Genomic DNA, 18,593 nt, shown 5'->3' on the forward strand with positions numbered 1-18,593 from the left:
GGCTGAGTCGAAAGGCTTAAGCGTGTCCGAAGTTAGACTGTACCATTGGAACAGAGCAAAGAGGGGTGGGCGCATCCGTGATGAAATAAATCACGTCACCGTTCTTCTATAAAACTAAGGGAAGTACGTTGCTTTTAGACTGTCAATATTTCATAATATACGAATTTGGTTGGATAGAATCGTAACCGTGACTTTAATGGGTTAGTTGGATCAAACTATAAGAGCTCCACCCCCTTCAAAGAGAAATTTAGTGGACTGGAACAGATATCCTAAGCGGCTCTTCTCTCACATTTGACCGCCGGCCCTTAGGAGAAAGTCTCGCAGCTGGCGTACTAGCAATGAGTGCCTGAAGACGAACGCAAACTGTAAGTAAACATTTATTCTGAACATCAGTATTCGTACAAGTAGCCTAATGAAATTAATGAATGTATGGTGCAGTATTTCTAGACAAGTTTTTTTTTTCCTACTTAATTTTGAATGTGCATTAGTTCCAACCCTGGATATGCAAATCGATTTACAGAAGTAACTTTGTTGCACAAATGCACTCCTACCAAACATAATTCAATATTTCAATGGTTCTTTGAATACATACCATCCAATTTAATAAAAACATACAGTGAGTTAAATTGAAGAAATAATATCATTTAAGATCCATTCTTGACACAAGTGGGCTCAATTGTTAAAGGATTGTGTGTGATATGAGGTGTCATACTTAATCGGCAGCGAATTATTATCGAACAACTGTTTATCAACAACAGTTTTAACAATCGAGTAACCATTTAGTCTCTCTCTCTCTCTCTCTCTCTCGCTCTCGCTCTCTCTGTCTCTCTCTCTGTCTCTCTCGCTCTCTCTTTCGCTCTCTCTTTCGCTCTCTCTCTCTCTCTCTCGCTCTCTCCATCCATCCATCCATCCATGTATCACTCAATAATATCAAACAAACAACAATATTTGGTTAGTAAGCAGTGAAATGTTTGAATAAAAATGTTTAGTAATACAGTTTAATTGAAAATCAAATTGTATCAGATTATTCAATTGATTGATAGAATAATCCATCCATTTTCCATACCGCGGGCGTACTGGAGCTTATTCCAGTAGTCATCCAGCAGTAGGTGAGGAACACCCTGAACTGGTTCCCAGCCATTCGCAGTGATAGAATTATCGATTCTGAAAATATTGTATAGTGACAGTCAGCCTTATATGTGATACATCTCTTCAAATTAGGTTTCATTTCTATCGAAGACACATCAATTGATGACTATAATGAAGTGTATCTTGAACGGAGACTTTTGGATAGTGTTGTGTTTTCTTTACACAGCCTTAGATTTGCCATGTTAGCAACAAAACTATTGTAAATATGACTGTTTATGATTACAGACTATCTGGAGGTTTAAGGAAAGCAAGTTGAAAACTTTATAAATCTGCTTTTATAAAGTTCAAGACCTTTCATTTCATGTGATCGCTTGGAGTGGGCCAAATGAGTTGATGTACTGTAAATAGTCTTTTCCCTGATAAATGCCATTGTGACACTTGTGCAGAATCAACATCACAGTTCACATGTTGAAAGACTTGCGATGCTTACGACGACAGGTCCCAGCATGACCCCCCCACCCCAGCCCCAAACTTGCCATAGGATTTCACCCTTGGTGAAAAGCCACATCTGCATCCTGTTGGTCCTTTGGAAAGGACGTCTCAATGGGATGAGGTGTCACAATCCACTACCAGTGGAGAACAATGGAGAATCTCTTCTCTTTGAGTCTTGGTCTACTCAGCATATGGACTGCACTCAGTTTAGGTGGTTCTGATTACATTTGCATTCTCTCTGCTGGTAAACAAGTCCTGCGCATGACCCAAGATGCAAGATGAGGCCATATCCAAAGAATGCTGGCTAAATTCAGAAGCAATGTAGAATCACTATTCATCAGTATCATGGGTCACATGCAAAATAAAAAAAGGTAAAAACTACTAGTAGTAGAAGCCACACAGTATTACTGATATTTGGCAACCGACAAATGCCACGTGACCAATATACACACATTCAACTCAAAATTGTTTCGGCTCACTCCCACCTGCGGACACACAGAAAGGTACAGTGGTGAGCAAACCTTTGGGCTTCGGCATTCATTGCCAGAGCACTTGTCACCAAACTCCATTTCTCTCCCCCACATTGATGTTCGGTTTGACTTCGGATTTAGGGATACTGAAAAGTCATTTGGTTTTCTTCCATCACATCAGCATTCCGTGACAGATTTTAATTCCTGGTTTCCAGCAGGCCTCAGCTTGATTCCAGCCATCCTTCGCTGTCTCTCTTCAGTGAGCTGAGGCCGGACCAATTTGGTAATTCCAGGGCCGACCGCAGTGGTAACGAATGCAGAGGTGGCGGCATTCCAGGCAATTGCAACTCCCAAGGCTCATGGGAAAGGGTGGTGGGGGAAATTTGGGAGACAGTGAATCCCCATTTATAATCTCTCCCTATAAACACTCCCTTCCGTGAATGTAGTCACGGTCGAGTGGGCTGTGAGGATGGGTGTGACGATCATCATTATCAGTCTTGAGACAATTCCGATGCATATTCTCTTTCTGTGATCTCATATGAGCTTTTTGCTTCATATGACCTTTTGGAAAGAAAAGTACTACTTTTAGGGGGGGGGATGTTTCACAGTGCATACTGTTCTCTCACATAAAATTACCATTCAAGGACAGCATAAAACTGCTGAACAAGAAACCAGCATAAAGTGTAAGAACTCTTTTTATACTTTTTTTTTCTCGCAAAAATCAACTCACTCATAATTTTAATACTTATGTTGCAGTACATAGGGTTAGTGTAAGACCTAAAGTAAGCGCAACTACAGCATTTCTGCTATCTAGTGATGATTGGTGATATTACATGTAGTTTTACAAACTATAGTTTTCCCCTACATATTCACTGTTCAGCACCAACGGTTCTGTATCCTAGCGATTTTTTTTGTTATTTTTCATTCTTTTTTAAATATTTGTTCATATTTGAGGTTTTTTTTTCCATTTTTGTGTCTCCCCAATTCATTTCTTTCCTTTTTTTGAAGAATTTGGGGGTTTGTAAAAAAAAAAAAAGTTTATTTAAAAACTGGGCCGTCACTTCTTCATTCCTGATATAGATAGTAAATAAATTGGCCAGTTGCTGATGCTATGACTTCACATTATATAAGACATCGTGTCTGATTGTATTTACTTGGGCTGCACTGTGATCACCTGTTGGCAACTTGGGGTAGAACTTTCCACTGCCCCACTCAGCCAAGGAAGGGCACAGAATGGTGGCAGGAACAAAACCAGGCAATAGACGCTTTCTCATTGCCCGTCCTTCAAAGTTTGATAACAATGTGAAGTCATTTTTGCACTCCACCTTGAAAATGCCGCTTACCTCAACAGAAGACAAGGCGCTTATCAATTTCAACGCTTCCCGACACATTGTAATATCACTTTTGAATAGCAGAAAACTAACAATTTAACTGTAAATTGTAACATTTATTTCCCCTACCTTGTTGCATTGAAAGCAATTGTCAGTGCTCAATAGGTATGCATCTAAAGGCATGTGTTGAAGAGACATTGAAATGCATGTCGTCTGTACTGACAGGAAGGCTCTAAAAGCGGCGAGTGCCTCAACGATACTATAAAATGTAGCAACATGTCAGCTCCAAATAAGTCAGTCCACCCACTCATTCCAAACATAACCACAGAAAGAGTTATGGGGTGCAAGTGGGTAAGTCCCACATTACTTTTCCTCCCGAGCTGGATTCCCGCCTGTGTTGTCAGCACATCTCGCACCCTCAGCAGGATATTGAAGCCGCTGCGTGGACACAAGGCCTTTTGTTGTACTGTTGTTTTACTGAATCAGGCTGCCTGTGCCTCATTGTGCTAGCGGCTGCTTCTCAGTGCACATGAGTTGCCATGTTGAATGGTCCGGGCCCGTATATGGAATACACAATCATATCCTACTACATATGCTCTGTCTTCCTGATCCCGACAGGAAAGGGCCTGGATAGCCATCTCCAAACACAGAAGAGGAAGCATATGCCTCTGTTTGCATCTCTGCTGTTTACTTCCAGTTTTGCTGTCATGATACTATCACAAGGAAGGGGCGAGCAAAGCACATCCGTTAATCATGTTATTTCCTGTAATGCCATCCCTTGTGATCAGCCTTTTCAAGGGCACACTAGCAAGCATGTGAGATGAAGACTAAATGAATTGACCTAAAATAGAGGAGAAAGACGCTCTCTTTCTGGGGGACGAGTCTTGTTTTCTTCTATGTTATATTTTGCACGTCGGCCTCGAGCGGAGTCACTTGTTTTAGTGGTCAGAACACAGTTTACAGTTTTATGTGGTTTCAGTCGAAATGCAGCAACTATTTCATATCTCATAATGATCATTTTGGTACTAATCAGTTTGTCAATTAATCAAAGATGAACATATTCCACTTATTGCCAAGGTACTTCATTCACGCACCAAGTCAGTGTATAAGTGTATATATCGGAAAATTTCAGTATCAATTGATGGGATACATGGTCGTTGTCTTCGAGTGTGCCTATTTTAGCGTTTGTTGTCGGTGTCACATTGACCGAATCACATTGATGCACCTCCCCATCATCCCGTTTGAAACACCAAAACAACTGCTAGGGGACCCATCCAAATGAGCCCCAGTCCAAAGCAGGTATCCGAGACAGATGGGTGATGCCAAATTGCAAGATTCATTAAATGTGGGCGGAGCATGGCATCAAAGTTTGGTCACTGGAACGAAAACACGGTTGCAAGGGCCCATTCCATTCATTGCTGCTGGCAGTTCTAATTGTCATTGTTTTCCTCTTTTTGCTGTTGTTGTTATCTCATCACCGCAGTGTCTTGTTTGTTGTCAGAGGTTGGTTCGGAGCAGGGCTCCTAAAGAACAAGAGAGTGGGCAGGCCGTAATCGTGACTAGTGCTCGCCTGTTTGTGAAGGTGTCACTGGACTCTTCATTGTGACATGATCCGGCGTGGACAAGCCCATCATCAAGACGTTCTTCCACTTCAAAGCTCCCCAGGGGGTTTGGTGGACACTGGCTGAATAGGAGGCCAAGGGAGGGGTGCGCGGGGAGAACAGGTGCAGAGCATGAGAGGGGTGGGGTGGGAGTTGGGGCTCCTTTCTGCAGCCATCTGCTTTCCTTTTTGAGGTCTGAAACTTGTGAAACACCCCTGCAACTGCGCCTCATGGCGACACGCTCTTCGGTCGGCCGTGTGCCGTCGCCATGGCACCACCATGGGGATTAACCCGCACATGTGCCGAGTCACCCTGTGGGGGTGTGCCTCTTTTGTGATGTAGCGTGGGAGGGAGAAAGACGGTAGAGGGGGCTGCCTGGATTGTTGTGTGAAAAGACACTCTCCACTCACTTTTGTCAAGTAAAGCAGAAGGCCAGCAGGAACGAAGTCACGTTGTGAGGAAAAAAGAACATCTTGGAACCCCCAAATTATCGCCGGTGGGAGTCCTTTTTCCAATTTTCCTTTAGTATTGTCTTTTCCTCTAAGGCATTCCAAAGGTATGCTAATGAGTTGGCCTACAACATGTCTATTACAAAGTATAATAAGGTTGTACTAATGTGCTTCCTCAACGTGAAATATTTGTAACCATACTTTGTCACAGAGTTCCTAAATCAAGATGACAGCCATTGAGAGCAAAGAGGAGATCAGTGACTCCGACAGCGGGATTATATTGCACTGTGGTGAGAACCCCGCCTTTGCCTTTCGAGCTTCTACTGCATGAAATTTGGCGCGTGTCACAGGTCTTGATGCCGTTTGCTTGCCGAGCAGGTCCAGAAAGCCCCACGTCACCAGTCAAGGAATCAAGCACGCACACCAGAGCCCTCCAACTCAAGCAGCAGTCTCTGGAGGGACGTCTGGAGCTCTGCCTGCTGGAGCTGAGAAAGCTGTGCATTCGAGAGGCCGTGAGTAATACCTCAGTGATGATGAGAGTGATTGAAAGCGTCTCTATGATGGCAGGAGTGATTCTGAGAGGCCCACGGGGACCTAATTCAGGAGTAACTCTCACGTTCAGGACTGAAACTCTATCATGTACACGACTGAAATGTTTCATTACGACAGCTCTTGCTCGACAGTAATTCACCTTCTTCAGCAGCCTGCAACTATCTTAACCAAAGCAGCAGTGAGAACGTTTCACTAATGTGTGTGAGAGGGCCTTGGACTGTGTGGGACTTCTAAGAGGACTAGATACGAGAGACATACACTTTGTCTTCACATGCACAACATCAGTATTGATGCACTCAAGTAGCTAAGCACCTTTACGGACCATCAGGTGGACATCAAACATCTTAAGACATGTTTTATGAATGACGACATGGTTTATTGTATTTTAGACAATCTAATGGATGACCTTTCACTTGTTTTAATTGGTTTGTATGTCGATAATATAAATTGCTAAACAAATATATATTTGTAATTAGTAAATGGTCATTTAACTCCTCACAGCTCACCACTGTGCCACAGAGTCATTGTTGGGAATAATGATAAATGTTTTGTCAATGAATTTATACATACCAAATGCCTGTGTATACTAACGATCACATTCAGGGTCTGTTTTAGAAGAAATGAAACTTGTTTTTCCCTCCACAGGAGCTGACTGGTACACTGTCCTCAGATTATCCTCTCATGCCCGATGAGAACCCGCCGCAAGTCAGAAGGAGGATCGGGGCATCCTTCAAGTTAGACGAAGGTTTAATCTATCTGGAGAAAGAGGTTTGGAACATACATACAATGAAGTGCTTTGTATTCTAACCACGCAGCTACTCTATAAACAGCTCTCTAGCTCTCAGCTTCAAAATGGTTTGCAGCTCAAGCGCTAGCTAATGTTTACGCAATCAATCTAAAAGGCAACAACTGAGCAACTAGAAGGATGAACAACTGAAATAAATTTCTATACAATATTTAGATTAGATTTGTTGAGATGCACCCGTCCTGTGTATCTCTCGCTTGGTCATAGGACTCAGAGTTGCACGGCCTTGAGACGGAACTGGCTCTCCAGCGGCAGATCTATGAGGCGGCACGCAAACTCTCACTGGAAGAGAAGCTCAGCAAGCCTCAGAAGAAAAGCCGCGTGCAGCAGTGCAAGCGCGAGGAGAAGAAGGTGCGCGAGCTGCAGGAGGCGGTTTTCCAGTGTAGGATAAGGAGCGAGTGCAACTCCCCATGCATTGGCAACACCTCCGCTAAAGGCAAAGGTGAGGGACACTTCTGCCACCCTCAGACCAGACATGGTACTGCACTATCTTCAAGTTGAACTTTTTTTGTATGCAGATTTGAATACGTCTGATGACAGCTCACTGTCTGATGTGGTGGCCCTGGATGAAGGTAATCAAAGACAAATTTCATTCTTCATCCATCCATCCATCCATCCATCCATCCATCCATCCATCCATCCATCCATCCATCTTCTTCCGCTTATCCGGGGTCGGGTTGCGGGGGCAGCAGCTTTAGGAGGGACTCCCAGACTTCCCTCTCCCCACCACTTCATCCAGCTCATCCCGGGGGATCCCAAGGCGTTCCCAGGCCAGCTGAGAGACATAGTCTCTCCAGCGCGTCCTGGGTCGTCCCCGGGGTCTCCTACCGGTGGGACAGGGAGGCGTCCAGGAGGCATCCTGATAAGATGCCCGAGCCACCTCATCTGGCTCCTCTCAACGTGGAGGAGTAGCGACTCTACTCCGAGTCTCTCCCGGATGACCGCGCTTATCACCCTATCTCTAAGGGAGAGCCCGGACATCCTGCGGAGAAAACTCATTTCGGCCGCTTGTATCCGAGATCTCGTTCTTTCGGTCACGACCCATAGCTCGTGACCATAGGTGAGGGTAGGAGCGTAAATCGACCGGTAAATTGAGAGCTTTGCCTTTTGGCTCAGCTCTCTCTTCACCACAACGGACCGGTACAGGGTCCGCATTACTGCCGACGCTGTACTGATCCGCCTGTCGATCTCGCGCTCCATCCTCCCCTCACTCGTGAACAAGACTCCAAGATACTTGAACTCTTCCACTTGGAGCAGGATCTCATCCCCGATCCGGAGAGGGCATTCCACCCTTTTCCGATCGAGGACCATGGACTCGGATTTGGAGGGGCTGACCCTCATCCCGACCGCTTCACACTCGGCTGCGAACCGTTCCAGCGAGAGCTGGAGATCACGGCCTGAAGAAGCCAACAGCACCACGTCATCTGCAAAAAGCAGAGACGCGATGCTGAGGTCCCCAAACCGGACCCCCTCAACGCCTCGGCTGCGCCTAGAAATTCTGTCCGTAAAAATTATGAACAGAATCGGTGACAAAGGGCAGCCTTGGCGGAGTCCAACCCTCACTGGGAACGAATCCGACTTACTGCCGGAAATGCGGACCAGACTCTGGCATCGGTGATACAGGGACCGAACCGCCCTTATCAGTTGGCTCGGCACCCCGTACTCCCGAAGCACCCTTCACAGAACCTCCCGAGGGACACGGTCGAACGCCTTCTCAAAGTCCACAAAACACATGTGGACTGGTTGGGCGAACTCCCATGCACCCTCGAGGATCCTGCCGAGGGTGTAGAGCTGGTCCACTGTTCCACGGCCAGGACGAAAGCCACACTGCTCCTCCTGAATCCGAGGTTCGACCTCCCGACGGACCCTCCTCTCCAGCACCCCTGAATAGACCTTACCAGGGAGGCTGAGGAGTGTGATTCCCCTGTAATTGGAACACACCCTCCGGTCCCCCTTCTTAAAGAGGGGAACCACCACCCCAGTCTGCCAATCCAGAGGCACTGTCCCCGATGTCCACGCAACGTTGTAGAGGCGTGTCAGCCATGACAGCCCCACAACATCCAGAGCCTTTAAGAACTCTGGGCGGATCTCATCCACCCCCGGGGCCTTGCCACCGAGGAGTTTTTTAACTACCTCAGTGACTTCGACCCCAGAGATTGGAGAATCCGCCTCAGAGTCTCCAGGCCCTGCTTCCTCAATGGAAGGCGTGTAGGTGGAATTGAGGAGGTCTTCGAAGTATTCTCCCCACCGACTCACGACGTCCCGAGTCGAGGTCAGCAGCACGCCATCCCCACTGTAAACAGTGTTGACGTTGCACTGCTTCCCCCTCCTGAGACGCCGGATGGTGGACCAGAATTTTCTCGAAGCCGTCCGGAAGTCATTCTCCATGGCCTCACCAAACTCCTCCCACGCCCGGGTTTTTGCCTCAGCAACCACCACCTTGGCCATCCGGTACTTGTCAGCTGCCTCCGGAGTCCCGCAGGCCAAAACGGCCCGATAGGACTCCTCCTTCAGCTTGACGGCTTCCTATACCGCCGGTGTCCACCAGCGGGTTCGGGGATTGCCGCCACGACAGGCACCAACGACCTTACGGCTACAGCTTCGGTCGGCCGCCTCAACAATGGAGGCGCGGAACATGGTCCACTCAGACTCAATGTCTCCCGCCTCCCCCGGGACGTGGGAAAAGCTCTGCCGGAGGTGGGAGTTGAAGCTCTTCCTAACAGGAGATTCTGCCAGACGTTCCCAGCAGACCCTCACAGAGCGTTTGGGTCTGCCAGGTCGGACCGGCATCTTCCCCCACCATCGGAGCCAACCCACCACCAGGTGGTGATCAGTTGACAGCTCTGCCCCTCTCTTCACCCGAGTGTCCATAACATGCGGCCGCAAATCCGATGACACGACTACAAAGTCGATCATCGAACTGCGGCCTAGGGTGTCCTGGTGCCAAGTGCACACATGGACACCTTTATGTTTGAACATGGTGTTCATTATTGAAAATCCGTGTCGAGCACAGAAGTCCAATAATAGAACACCGCTCGGGTTCAGATCGGGGGGGGCCGTTCCTCCCAATCACGCCCTTCCAGGTCTCACTGTCATTGCCCACATGAGCATTGAAGTCACCCAGTAGAACGATGGAGTCCCCCGAAGGAGTGCTCTCCAGCACTCCCTCCAGGGACTCCAAGAAGGGTGGGTACTCTGAGCTGCCGTTTGGTGCATAGACACAAACAACAGTCAGGACCCGTCCCCCCACCCGAAGGCGGAGGGAGGCTACCCTCTCATTCACCGGGGTGAACCCCAATGTGCAGGCGCCCAGCTGGGGGGCAATAAGTATACCCACACCTGCTCGACGCCTCTCACCGTGGGCAACTCCAGAGTGGAAGAGAGTCCAGCCCCTCTCGATAGGGCTTGTACCGGAACCCAAACTGTGCGTGGAGGCTAGTCCAACTATATCTAGTCGGAATTTTTCTGCCTCGCACACCAGCTCGGGCTCCTTTCCATCCAGAGAGGTGACATTCCATGTCCCAAGAGCTAGCTTCTGCAGCCGGGGATCAGACCGCCAAGGTCCCTTGCCTTTGGCCGCCGCCCAGCTCACATTGCACCCGACCCCTTTGGCCCCTCCCACAGGTGGTGAGCCCATGGGAAGGGGGACCCACGTTTCCTTTTCGGGCTGTGCCCGGCCGGGCCCCATGGGCGAAGGCCCGGCCACCAGACGCTCGCCTTCGAGCCCCGCCTACAGGCCTGGCTCCAGAGGGAGGCCCTGGTGACCCGCGTCCGGGCGAGGGAAAACGAAGTCCATTAATTTTAATCATCATAAGGGGCTTCTGTGAGCCGTGCTTTGTCTGGCCCCTCACCTAGGACCCGTTTGCCATGGGTGACCCTACCAGGGGCATGAACCCCCCCGACAACATGGCTCCTAGGATCATAGGGGCACGCAAACCCCTCCACCACGATAAGGTGACGACTCACGGAGGGGTGGTAGCAGAGGATGGTTTCATTCTTAGTGACAGAATTTAGAACTCAAATACACCACACAAGTCACAGAATATCCAAAGCAAAGTCGTTTGTTCAAAAAAAAAAATTTCTATAGCGATTGAGCAACGTATTAAAACTGGAGAAATGGCACAAAAACAGGAAGGTGAATCCCTTCAAAGTAAAAGTCGTAGCAGCACAAGACACATACAAAAGTCCAAAGAAAAGGGTAAAAAAAAAAAACGTTAATCCTTTGATGCTGGCTGAAGTGAGGTTTATTGAGGTATGCTGAGGTTTAGCCTGATAGGATGTCACAGGTGATGACGGTACATGACTCTTTACTGAATGCAACTGGCACCATATGCTGACTAGTATCCATGCACAGATCTGGACTCCCTTGGCCCTGTCTCTGCTCCGGTACCTAACCTGCAGACCCCCATTGTGGAGTACGAGCCCTCTCCCATCCAGAATTCTCCGTGGAAGGAGTCCAGTCTGGACCAGCCTTATCACAAGGCTGCAAAACCTCTGCCTGCTGACGGCAGCAACTCCAGGTGGGACTTTTGAATTTCAGCCTGTGTAGGAATCGAGCTTCTGTGACCTTCCTGATTCCATATTTTTAAAATCCTCTTTTGTCATCTGCACCCAGCAGTACAGCAGGAGCGCAAGTTTCGGCCGACGCCAGCAGAATTCCTCTCTCACAGTTCATTAAGAACTCTGCGCTGCGGCACAACCACTCCGCCAGCGCCCCCTCCACACCAGAGCTGCATGTGCGCCGACAATACTCTCAGTCCTTCAGGTACACTCCACAAAACATGCACTGCACAAAAACAGAGGATAAACAAGAAAACTTTATAAGCTCGTTTATAAGCCGTGACGGACGTGTGTCCAGGCCGCTGACAAATGAATCGGTAAAATTTACTGACACACCCATGTATGCCCTTTACAAGTGTTCATGGTGTCTCCCCAGATTTCCAAAGAGTAAGCCGTGTGCTGACAAAGAGTGCCTCAGCTCGGAGTCCCTCAGAGTGAGATCCCGCCTGCCGCAGCAACGCTGTGCCACAGACGTCCTGGTGCTTTCCCCAGAGTCCTCCCCCCTGCGGCCATACCAGTCTAGCTCGGAGGACAGCAGCTCTGAGCACTCTGCCTCCTCTTACGTGGTAGGCCAGGACGCGCCCACGGAGATCCCCAAGCTCTGCCCTCCACCGTATGCCTTCCACTTCAAGAAGGAGCTGCCTGGTTGCGGGAACAGGCAGCCCCTCTCCCCTCAGAACTCGGACAAGCGCTTGGTGTCCTCCCCACTCTTGACCCAATGCAGCCCTCAGCTAAGACCTTGGCAGGAGGGCACAGCTTCTACCAGGAAGGTGCCCAAGCTCCCACCCCCTTACACAAGGGTTGTGCGGACGCCTTCGCTGAAAGAGTACGCCAGCTACGGCCTCCGCATCATGCCCAGGGACGCGGTGTCAGAGGAGCTCAAGTCGTGGCACCAGCGCAGTCAGAGCCACAGCTCAGTGCTGGGCTGTGAGGAGCTGCAAAGTCCCCTTGGAATGAAGAGCCCCACTTTACTGCACATGCCTCCGTTTGATCAGGTTGGTACATTGTCATCCAGCTGACTGAGACCTCCACTTGGTAAATGTAACCCTAACCCTAACCATGCACAAGTGCAATAGTGAGCTCGTTTAAGAATGAAACTGTTTTTTATCTGGGATTTTTTAAATAGATTTAAAAATTAAATGAACAAATAAATAATAACTATAAGACATCTATTTTTTTTACCCGTCGTCTTCAAAAAAGAATCAAATTTGTCATGATACACTAGTCTATAATGATAATATGATGCATACTATATTACATTATCAAAGAAAGCCAGACGTGGCAAATCCTGGCCCAGAAACTAATAGCCTTGCCACAGGAGCTTGTACTCAAAGTGTGGCTGGATTTTTACTGTTTTGCCACCACTAATAGATATTTTCAGCACTTTTGATTTGTCATAATTTACACACGCATGTGGGCTGACCAGTAATATAAATGTGTCGAAACTAAATGGGAACTTCATGAAATGAACTCCCTTTTCACAAATTATGAGTTTGAATGTTAATGCATCATATTGATCACGACCTCATTTCCTTTTAAGAGGATGTGCACACTTGTGCAACCATATTGTCTCAGTTAATTTTTGAATTGTTTTAAATGTTTAATGAAGTGATTCATCCTGGTATATTTTTTTCAAAAAAATATTGCATTTCAACTGGAGTGCGTATGTACTCTGTGCGTGTGTGTGTGCATGGGTGCCAATTCTGTTGTGCCCTAGCTGCTACCCTCTGCAGTTAGATAATAAATGCCCCCTCGTCGCCATCTTTCTCCGCATTGATGTCATTACACACTGCATACTGATGTCTCTGCTGTACACTTACACTGATTGTGTTTCTATCCTTTTGTCTTTTCTCCCAGGGTTCAGGTAATTTGGTTCTCCAAAGATCTGCAGATGGGACCCCAGTCCAGTGGTTTGTGGCAGAGGACCATGAAATTGTGAGCCAGGTGTAGAATTTTAGTCTTAGTTTGATCTATCCTGCCCCTTTCTATCGTTCATATTTAAGTCTGTATTTATTAAGTATTTGGACCTTTGAGATTATCCTGCATTCAGCAAACGTGCACTCCCAGATGAGCATACCTCTCCCTCCTTTATAATTTAAAGTAAGCTATTTATTTTCAAATGCTTTTTAGTAGATTCTTCTCCAGTTTGGAGCTCACAATGTTTAATGCAGAACTCGTACATTTTGCACAAAAAAGTTCACCAAGCATTCCTAATACAATGTGTCTATTTATAAACTATTTGAAGGTCGTTGCTCTTAACTTAGACTACTAAAGGTTCGATGTCAACCTACCGGTTGTGTGTAACATTGTTAAAATTTAACATAGAGTACGTTGAATTGAAAGATGAATTTTTCCTCACTGATGCCTTTAATGGTGCTTTGATGCTTGTTGTTCTTGCAGAATGTTCTTACTAACCAGGTGATTGTATTTTTTTTTTCTATATTTAAAGTAAAAAATTTACAACTTCACTCTGTGGACTTTTTACACCTTTGATTACCTTTAAAGAAACTACAAAGCAACGTGTTAATAAGAAAATACTTAAGTTTTGAATTGTTTGCAAAATTGAATACCGTTACCATGTAGTAGTTCCTTGAAGATAAGGCTGTGACCTTCTTAAGGCAAAACACGTAAATTTACACAATTCAGCCACTGCCCACTCACAGACACAATTTTAGCAATAGGCAGCTAACAAAAGATTGACTTTTTTGCTGTTTAATTTCACACAGATTGTAATGTCGGGCAGGCACCATTTTACCAATATAAGACTTTTTCCAATATATATGGGCATTTCAAAGTATATTTCCCATACTATGTTACTTTTAGCATTTTTACACAAAGAAAAAAATCCAAGTGATGAAGGAAAGAAGCACAAAGACGTAGAACATCAGGGAGCGATGGCGAGCCAGTGGGCGCTGCCTGGACGGCGAGCCCTCTCTGAAGACGACATCATCATTGAGTAAAATCTTTTGTTAGGATTTACGATTCAACAAAAATTGAGTCTTACACAAAAATCCTTTGGCAGACGTTTGACCTTTTCTTCTCCTTGTCGGCAGTCTTTTTCTTTGCCATTGAAGATTTGCTCTTGTGCCTTTGCCTCGTTGTGTCCAGCATGCAACTGAAAGACCATTGTTGGAAGCACATTCATCAGTTTAGTATAAAAACAAACATTTGTACACCAAAGACTTAGCTGGCTGCGAAATTAGACCATGGACATGGGAAGACGTACGACAATGGAGATGTGCAATCTTTGTTGACTCAATGCTGTTTATATATAACTCATCAAAACTGTCTGCTTTTTTTCCTCTAAATGTGACAACTCAATCATAAATCCAGGCATTTTTGTCTCTGATGAGCAGCTACAGGTTTTACACATTATAAATACACATTGACACGAATCTCAGCTTCGACTCTAACATAAAGAAAGCCTGCAATAAGTTAAAGTTCCCTTTGTCAAAGCCAACAGAAATTGTAACGAGATTATAAATACTAGTCATCAATAAACATTTTCATCCAATAACAGAACAGGAGGATTAAATAAACCATCTTAATCAAGGCAGAATATTTATAGATTGCAAATGGTCATAATTTTGCAGTCAATTTCTATTGTGTAGAATAAACAACCTTTTGTGTGGCACCTTTCCACCTTTACATGGGACAAGACCTTCTGGGATGGGAGACGGATGGGGAGGTGGCTCTGACTGAGGCACATGGCCAGATACTTCATCTGGATCAAGTGGGCTTGAAGATGTAGAAAAGATAATGGAAGAAGAACAAAGACTAAATAAGAAATGGAGACGAGGAAGAAGAGGAAAGGAGGGGTGGAGCACCTGTCATCCACCAAGTTGTTGTCGTCCTTGTTGATGCCGCTGCAGCTGGATGCCGAGCTCAAGCAGGGAGACGGGCAAGCAGGGAACAGCTTACTGCCCGGGTCAGCTTCCCTATGAATGCGGCGCTTCTTGGAATCTCGCTTTGCCTTCTTGAGAGGCTGACATGCAAACAAATCGTTTCTGATAAGACCTCATATAAAATGTGGCCCATGAATGAACCTTACAGCCTACGCACAGAGACACAATGATTTATTTTATTAAGACGTTGGTTAATGCATAATAATTAGATGGCAAAAAGCAAGGCTACAATAATTTTTATAATTTATTTTGTAAGTTTTGATTCACACATGCACACATACACACACGTATAAGGCTCATTATTAAATCTTTACAAATGAAAAAAATTGTTACTGTTGAAGGTTGAGGAATATGTGCAATGTACTAATTTTGATCGGAAAATTATGGGGAGAAATGGCTTGGGTGCAACAATGACCATCATGTGGGATGGAGATATTCAAAGTTGGGTACAGTGTTTTTTTAGCAATTTTAGTATTGAGTTTGAATTGTTTTCTGTTTGTTTGCCCAGAACCACCACATTTGAAAAGGAACACCAGTCAAAATGTTTTGCCTAAATTATTCAGAGAGGTACGTAAACCTTTCTAAATAAAACTTTTCTAGAAGGTCTGCGGACATGCTCGTGTGATGACATGTAGTGAAACAAACAGCTACAAAATTGACATTATTGGGACCTAATTGGACCGCAAACCAGGTGGTTTGTTTAGGGAAAGAAGCGGTTGCCTTGAAGCACACTTTGAAGCAGTTCTATGGAAGTCTAGGTCAGGTTGAAGCACATATACAGGAAAAATACTTTGGAGTATTTTTACAATTTGTTGATTATTGTTGGTTCGTCACCAAGTTGTCTAATCATATACATGTTGAGATCAGTGGGATGGACGGGTCACTAGAGAAGCCTCACCTCGATGTCACTTGGAATCAGTGACACACTGATTCTGCGACGACTGCCATTCTAGCCAAGAGCATAGGAGTGAATGCAAGCAGCGGCAGCCATCTTACCACTAAAAACAAGACCCGTTACCTGCAGAAAGCTTTTCTTCCAGTTGTCACTTTCGTCCACATCTATAGTGGTGAAACAAATCTGGTTAAATCACACAACCAAACAAAACTTTAAGGAAATTATGATATATTAAGAGGACCTCCAGGCTCGTCGATGCTCCTGCGGAAATTCTGCTGCTGGATCATTTTCTTGGCGTCCTCCAGCTCCGTCTCATGTCGCTCCAGTCGCCTCTTGACGTTCTCCACATGAGCCACCATGAGCTCCACTGCGCGACTCACACGAGCCTCCTGTTAGACACAGCAGCCAGAAAACGTAATACACTCACTGGTTCAGGTTTTACACTCTTAACATTACATCTATGACTGCTGACAGTGTTCTGAGCAGATCAAGGAAGGAAAAGTCACTGTGAAAGACAAACAGAGGAGTAATCTGGTCCTCCATCCTTCATCCACACAATGGCTGTCGGTTTGTGACATTGCTGCCCCATCTCTGCTTGGTAGTATTTCCTTTTCATGGCCAATTGCCCAAATGATCATGAAACGTTGAGGCCATAGTGTTCAATTCCATCCGTTTACCTGGTGTACTGCTCCAAGCACCTCGGCCGTGTTGGAGATGCGTTCAACGGTGCCAGTGAGGATGTCGAACGACAACTCCAACTTCTGCACGATTTTACTACGTTTACTGTCCAGACACAGACCTTTTAGTGCCTATAAAACACCATAAACACACACTTTATGGTACTCCACTGTACAACCCACACCTGCTTGCATTTCCTTCACATTGTGTCACTGGTATTACTGTATTACTGCACTGTATACCTCCAGCGTCTCTCTGCCTCTGGAAAGCTCCAGTAGGACATTCTCCTCGGCCAGGTTGCGAGCATGCTCTTCTGCCTGGAGCCTCTGCTTCAAGGTGTATTGGTCACATCGGAAGGCCAAGGCAATCTGAGTGAACTGCTTCTGTGCAGATGAAGATAAAAAGAAACTGAATTAATAACCGTGTTTTTTTTAGACAAAGTATACGGCAACTCGTGTTAAGTAAAAACCATAAAATTAGGGCCTGATGTTGAAGTTTTAGTAACTCACCTGTTATTACAATTTCTAAAGCTATAGAAATAAATGGACTTACTTCCAAATCGGTCTCTGACATCTCAACACTGTCAAGAAAACAGAAGTTCAATGAACACACATATTTAATATACAGTGTAAAATTAATATTTTGTGGATGCCAGGCTGAGACCTGTTGAGGCCCACTCGATCTATGATGGACAGTTCATTCCAGTTAGTTGGTGGTGGCTCCTCCTGACTGCTTTCTGTCGTTCAGAAAACTTAATTGTAAGATGTGCATTTATTGTGACACACTTTTGTTGGTAACATTTGAGGTAAACAACAAAAAAATATGATTCACTACTCGCTTTTTCTTTTTCATCATGCAAAAGCCTATATCTCATTGACTGCTGTGGGCTTGCTACTCTTAGCCAAAGTGTTGTTTCATTCGACTTGCTAAAAGTTGCTAAAGGTAACAGACATTTGCAAAGTTTTAAGTCAGTTTTTCTTATTCCCATCAAAGAGATCTATACATACACATATACATATGTATAGTGCTCATGGTCAAATTGACCCAATTTCCGGGATCAGTACAATTTGTAACCGAGCATTTTTAAGGGTTTCAGATGTCTGTGTATTCTTGTAAGGAACTAACCTGAATCACTGTCGTCATTGTCATGAAATGACGCCTGACAGCCGTTTGCCTCCGCATCCAGCTAAAAGACAACCAAGCTGCTGCATGTGTGAAATTTCTTTAGATCCTTTGCTCGATTCAACTCACCTGAGGGTGCATGACTGCTCTACAGCTCCATTTTCTGATTTAGGAGAATACAATTCCTTAGCGCTACCTCTCACCTATTTCATGGTGACCGATTACTCTGTATTGCATTTGGACTCTGTGTGGCGGACTGAGAATAGATAATCCCATTATGAGATCCACAGTCAAGGTATAACAGGACAAGTAGCTTTGAGCCTCCTGCTTGCCATGTTTGCCTAGACTCTAGGCACTGTCAAGCAGAAGGTTGTTCCGAGTAGGGAACCCTGTTCCAGTATTATTTTCAGTTTCCCTACTCCAACACAACTGATTAACATTAGAATTGGGAGTGTTGCGGCAGGGAGACATGGAAACTAGGCAGGATATGGCTGCAGTAGGACCAGGGATCCCAAGCCTGTGTTTAGCCACAGTTAAGCCTCTGACATTTTGTTTGATATTCTAAAACATTTATGAATTGTTTTTCAGCTCCCCTTTAGCCACAGGACAGAAAGAAATCATGGAGCTGTGTCTGTCGTCAGTTC

At 45.6% G+C, this 18,593-nt stretch overlaps 2 protein-coding genes across 7 annotated transcripts; one reads left to right on the forward strand and one right to left on the reverse strand.

The window, feature by feature from the left end:
- Positions 1–171: 171 nt before the first annotated feature.
- On the forward strand, positions 172–14,283 carry inavaa (innate immunity activator a). 3 transcript variants are annotated; one of them, XM_088363748.1, is made up of 11 exons: positions 172–365; positions 2,267–2,334; positions 5,644–5,722; positions 5,811–5,944; positions 6,630–6,752; positions 6,997–7,231; positions 7,308–7,361; positions 11,144–11,309; positions 11,405–11,554; positions 11,726–12,344; positions 13,207–14,283. In XM_088363748.1, exons 3-11 carry the CDS (start codon positions 5,659–5,661, stop codon positions 13,297–13,299), a joined length of 1,638 nt encoding a protein of 545 aa, XP_088219874.1. In that variant the 5' UTR covers positions 172–365; positions 2,267–2,334; positions 5,644–5,658; the 3' UTR covers positions 13,300–14,283. The 3 variants fall into 3 exon arrangements, with proteins under 3 accessions (XP_088219874.1, XP_088219879.1, XP_088219864.1); XM_088363753.1 differs by lacking the exon at positions 2,267–2,334 and having other exon boundaries at positions 174–365; positions 11,408–11,554; XM_088363738.1 differs by lacking the exon at positions 2,267–2,334 and having other exon boundaries at positions 176–365.
- Positions 14,046–18,519, reverse strand: irag3a (inositol 1,4,5-triphosphate receptor associated 3a). 4 transcript variants are annotated; one of them, XM_088363782.1, is made up of 13 exons: positions 18,079–18,519; positions 17,953–18,013; positions 17,491–17,563; positions 17,380–17,407; positions 17,070–17,210; positions 16,827–16,958; positions 16,391–16,538; positions 16,273–16,313; positions 16,153–16,203; positions 15,177–15,334; positions 14,971–15,087; positions 14,354–14,464; positions 14,046–14,283 (listed from the first exon to the last, which is right to left on the reverse strand). In XM_088363782.1, the coding sequence occupies exons 1-13, from the start codon at positions 18,088–18,090 to the stop codon at positions 14,178–14,180; spliced, it is 1,179 nt and encodes a 392-aa protein (XP_088219908.1). In that variant the 5' UTR covers positions 18,091–18,519; the 3' UTR covers positions 14,046–14,177. The 4 variants fall into 4 exon arrangements, with proteins under 4 accessions (XP_088219908.1, XP_088219925.1, XP_088219930.1 ...); XM_088363799.1 differs by having other exon boundaries at positions 17,953–18,029; XM_088363804.1 differs by lacking the exon at positions 17,953–18,013.
- Positions 18,520–18,593: the final 74 nt, after the last annotated feature.

This window comes from Syngnathus floridae, chromosome 2 (genome assembly GCF_059516105.1).
Source record: "Syngnathus floridae isolate MCC-2025c chromosome 2, RoL_Sflo_1.0, whole genome shotgun sequence".
NCBI classification, from domain to species: Eukaryota; Metazoa; Chordata; class Actinopteri; order Syngnathiformes; family Syngnathidae; genus Syngnathus; species Syngnathus floridae.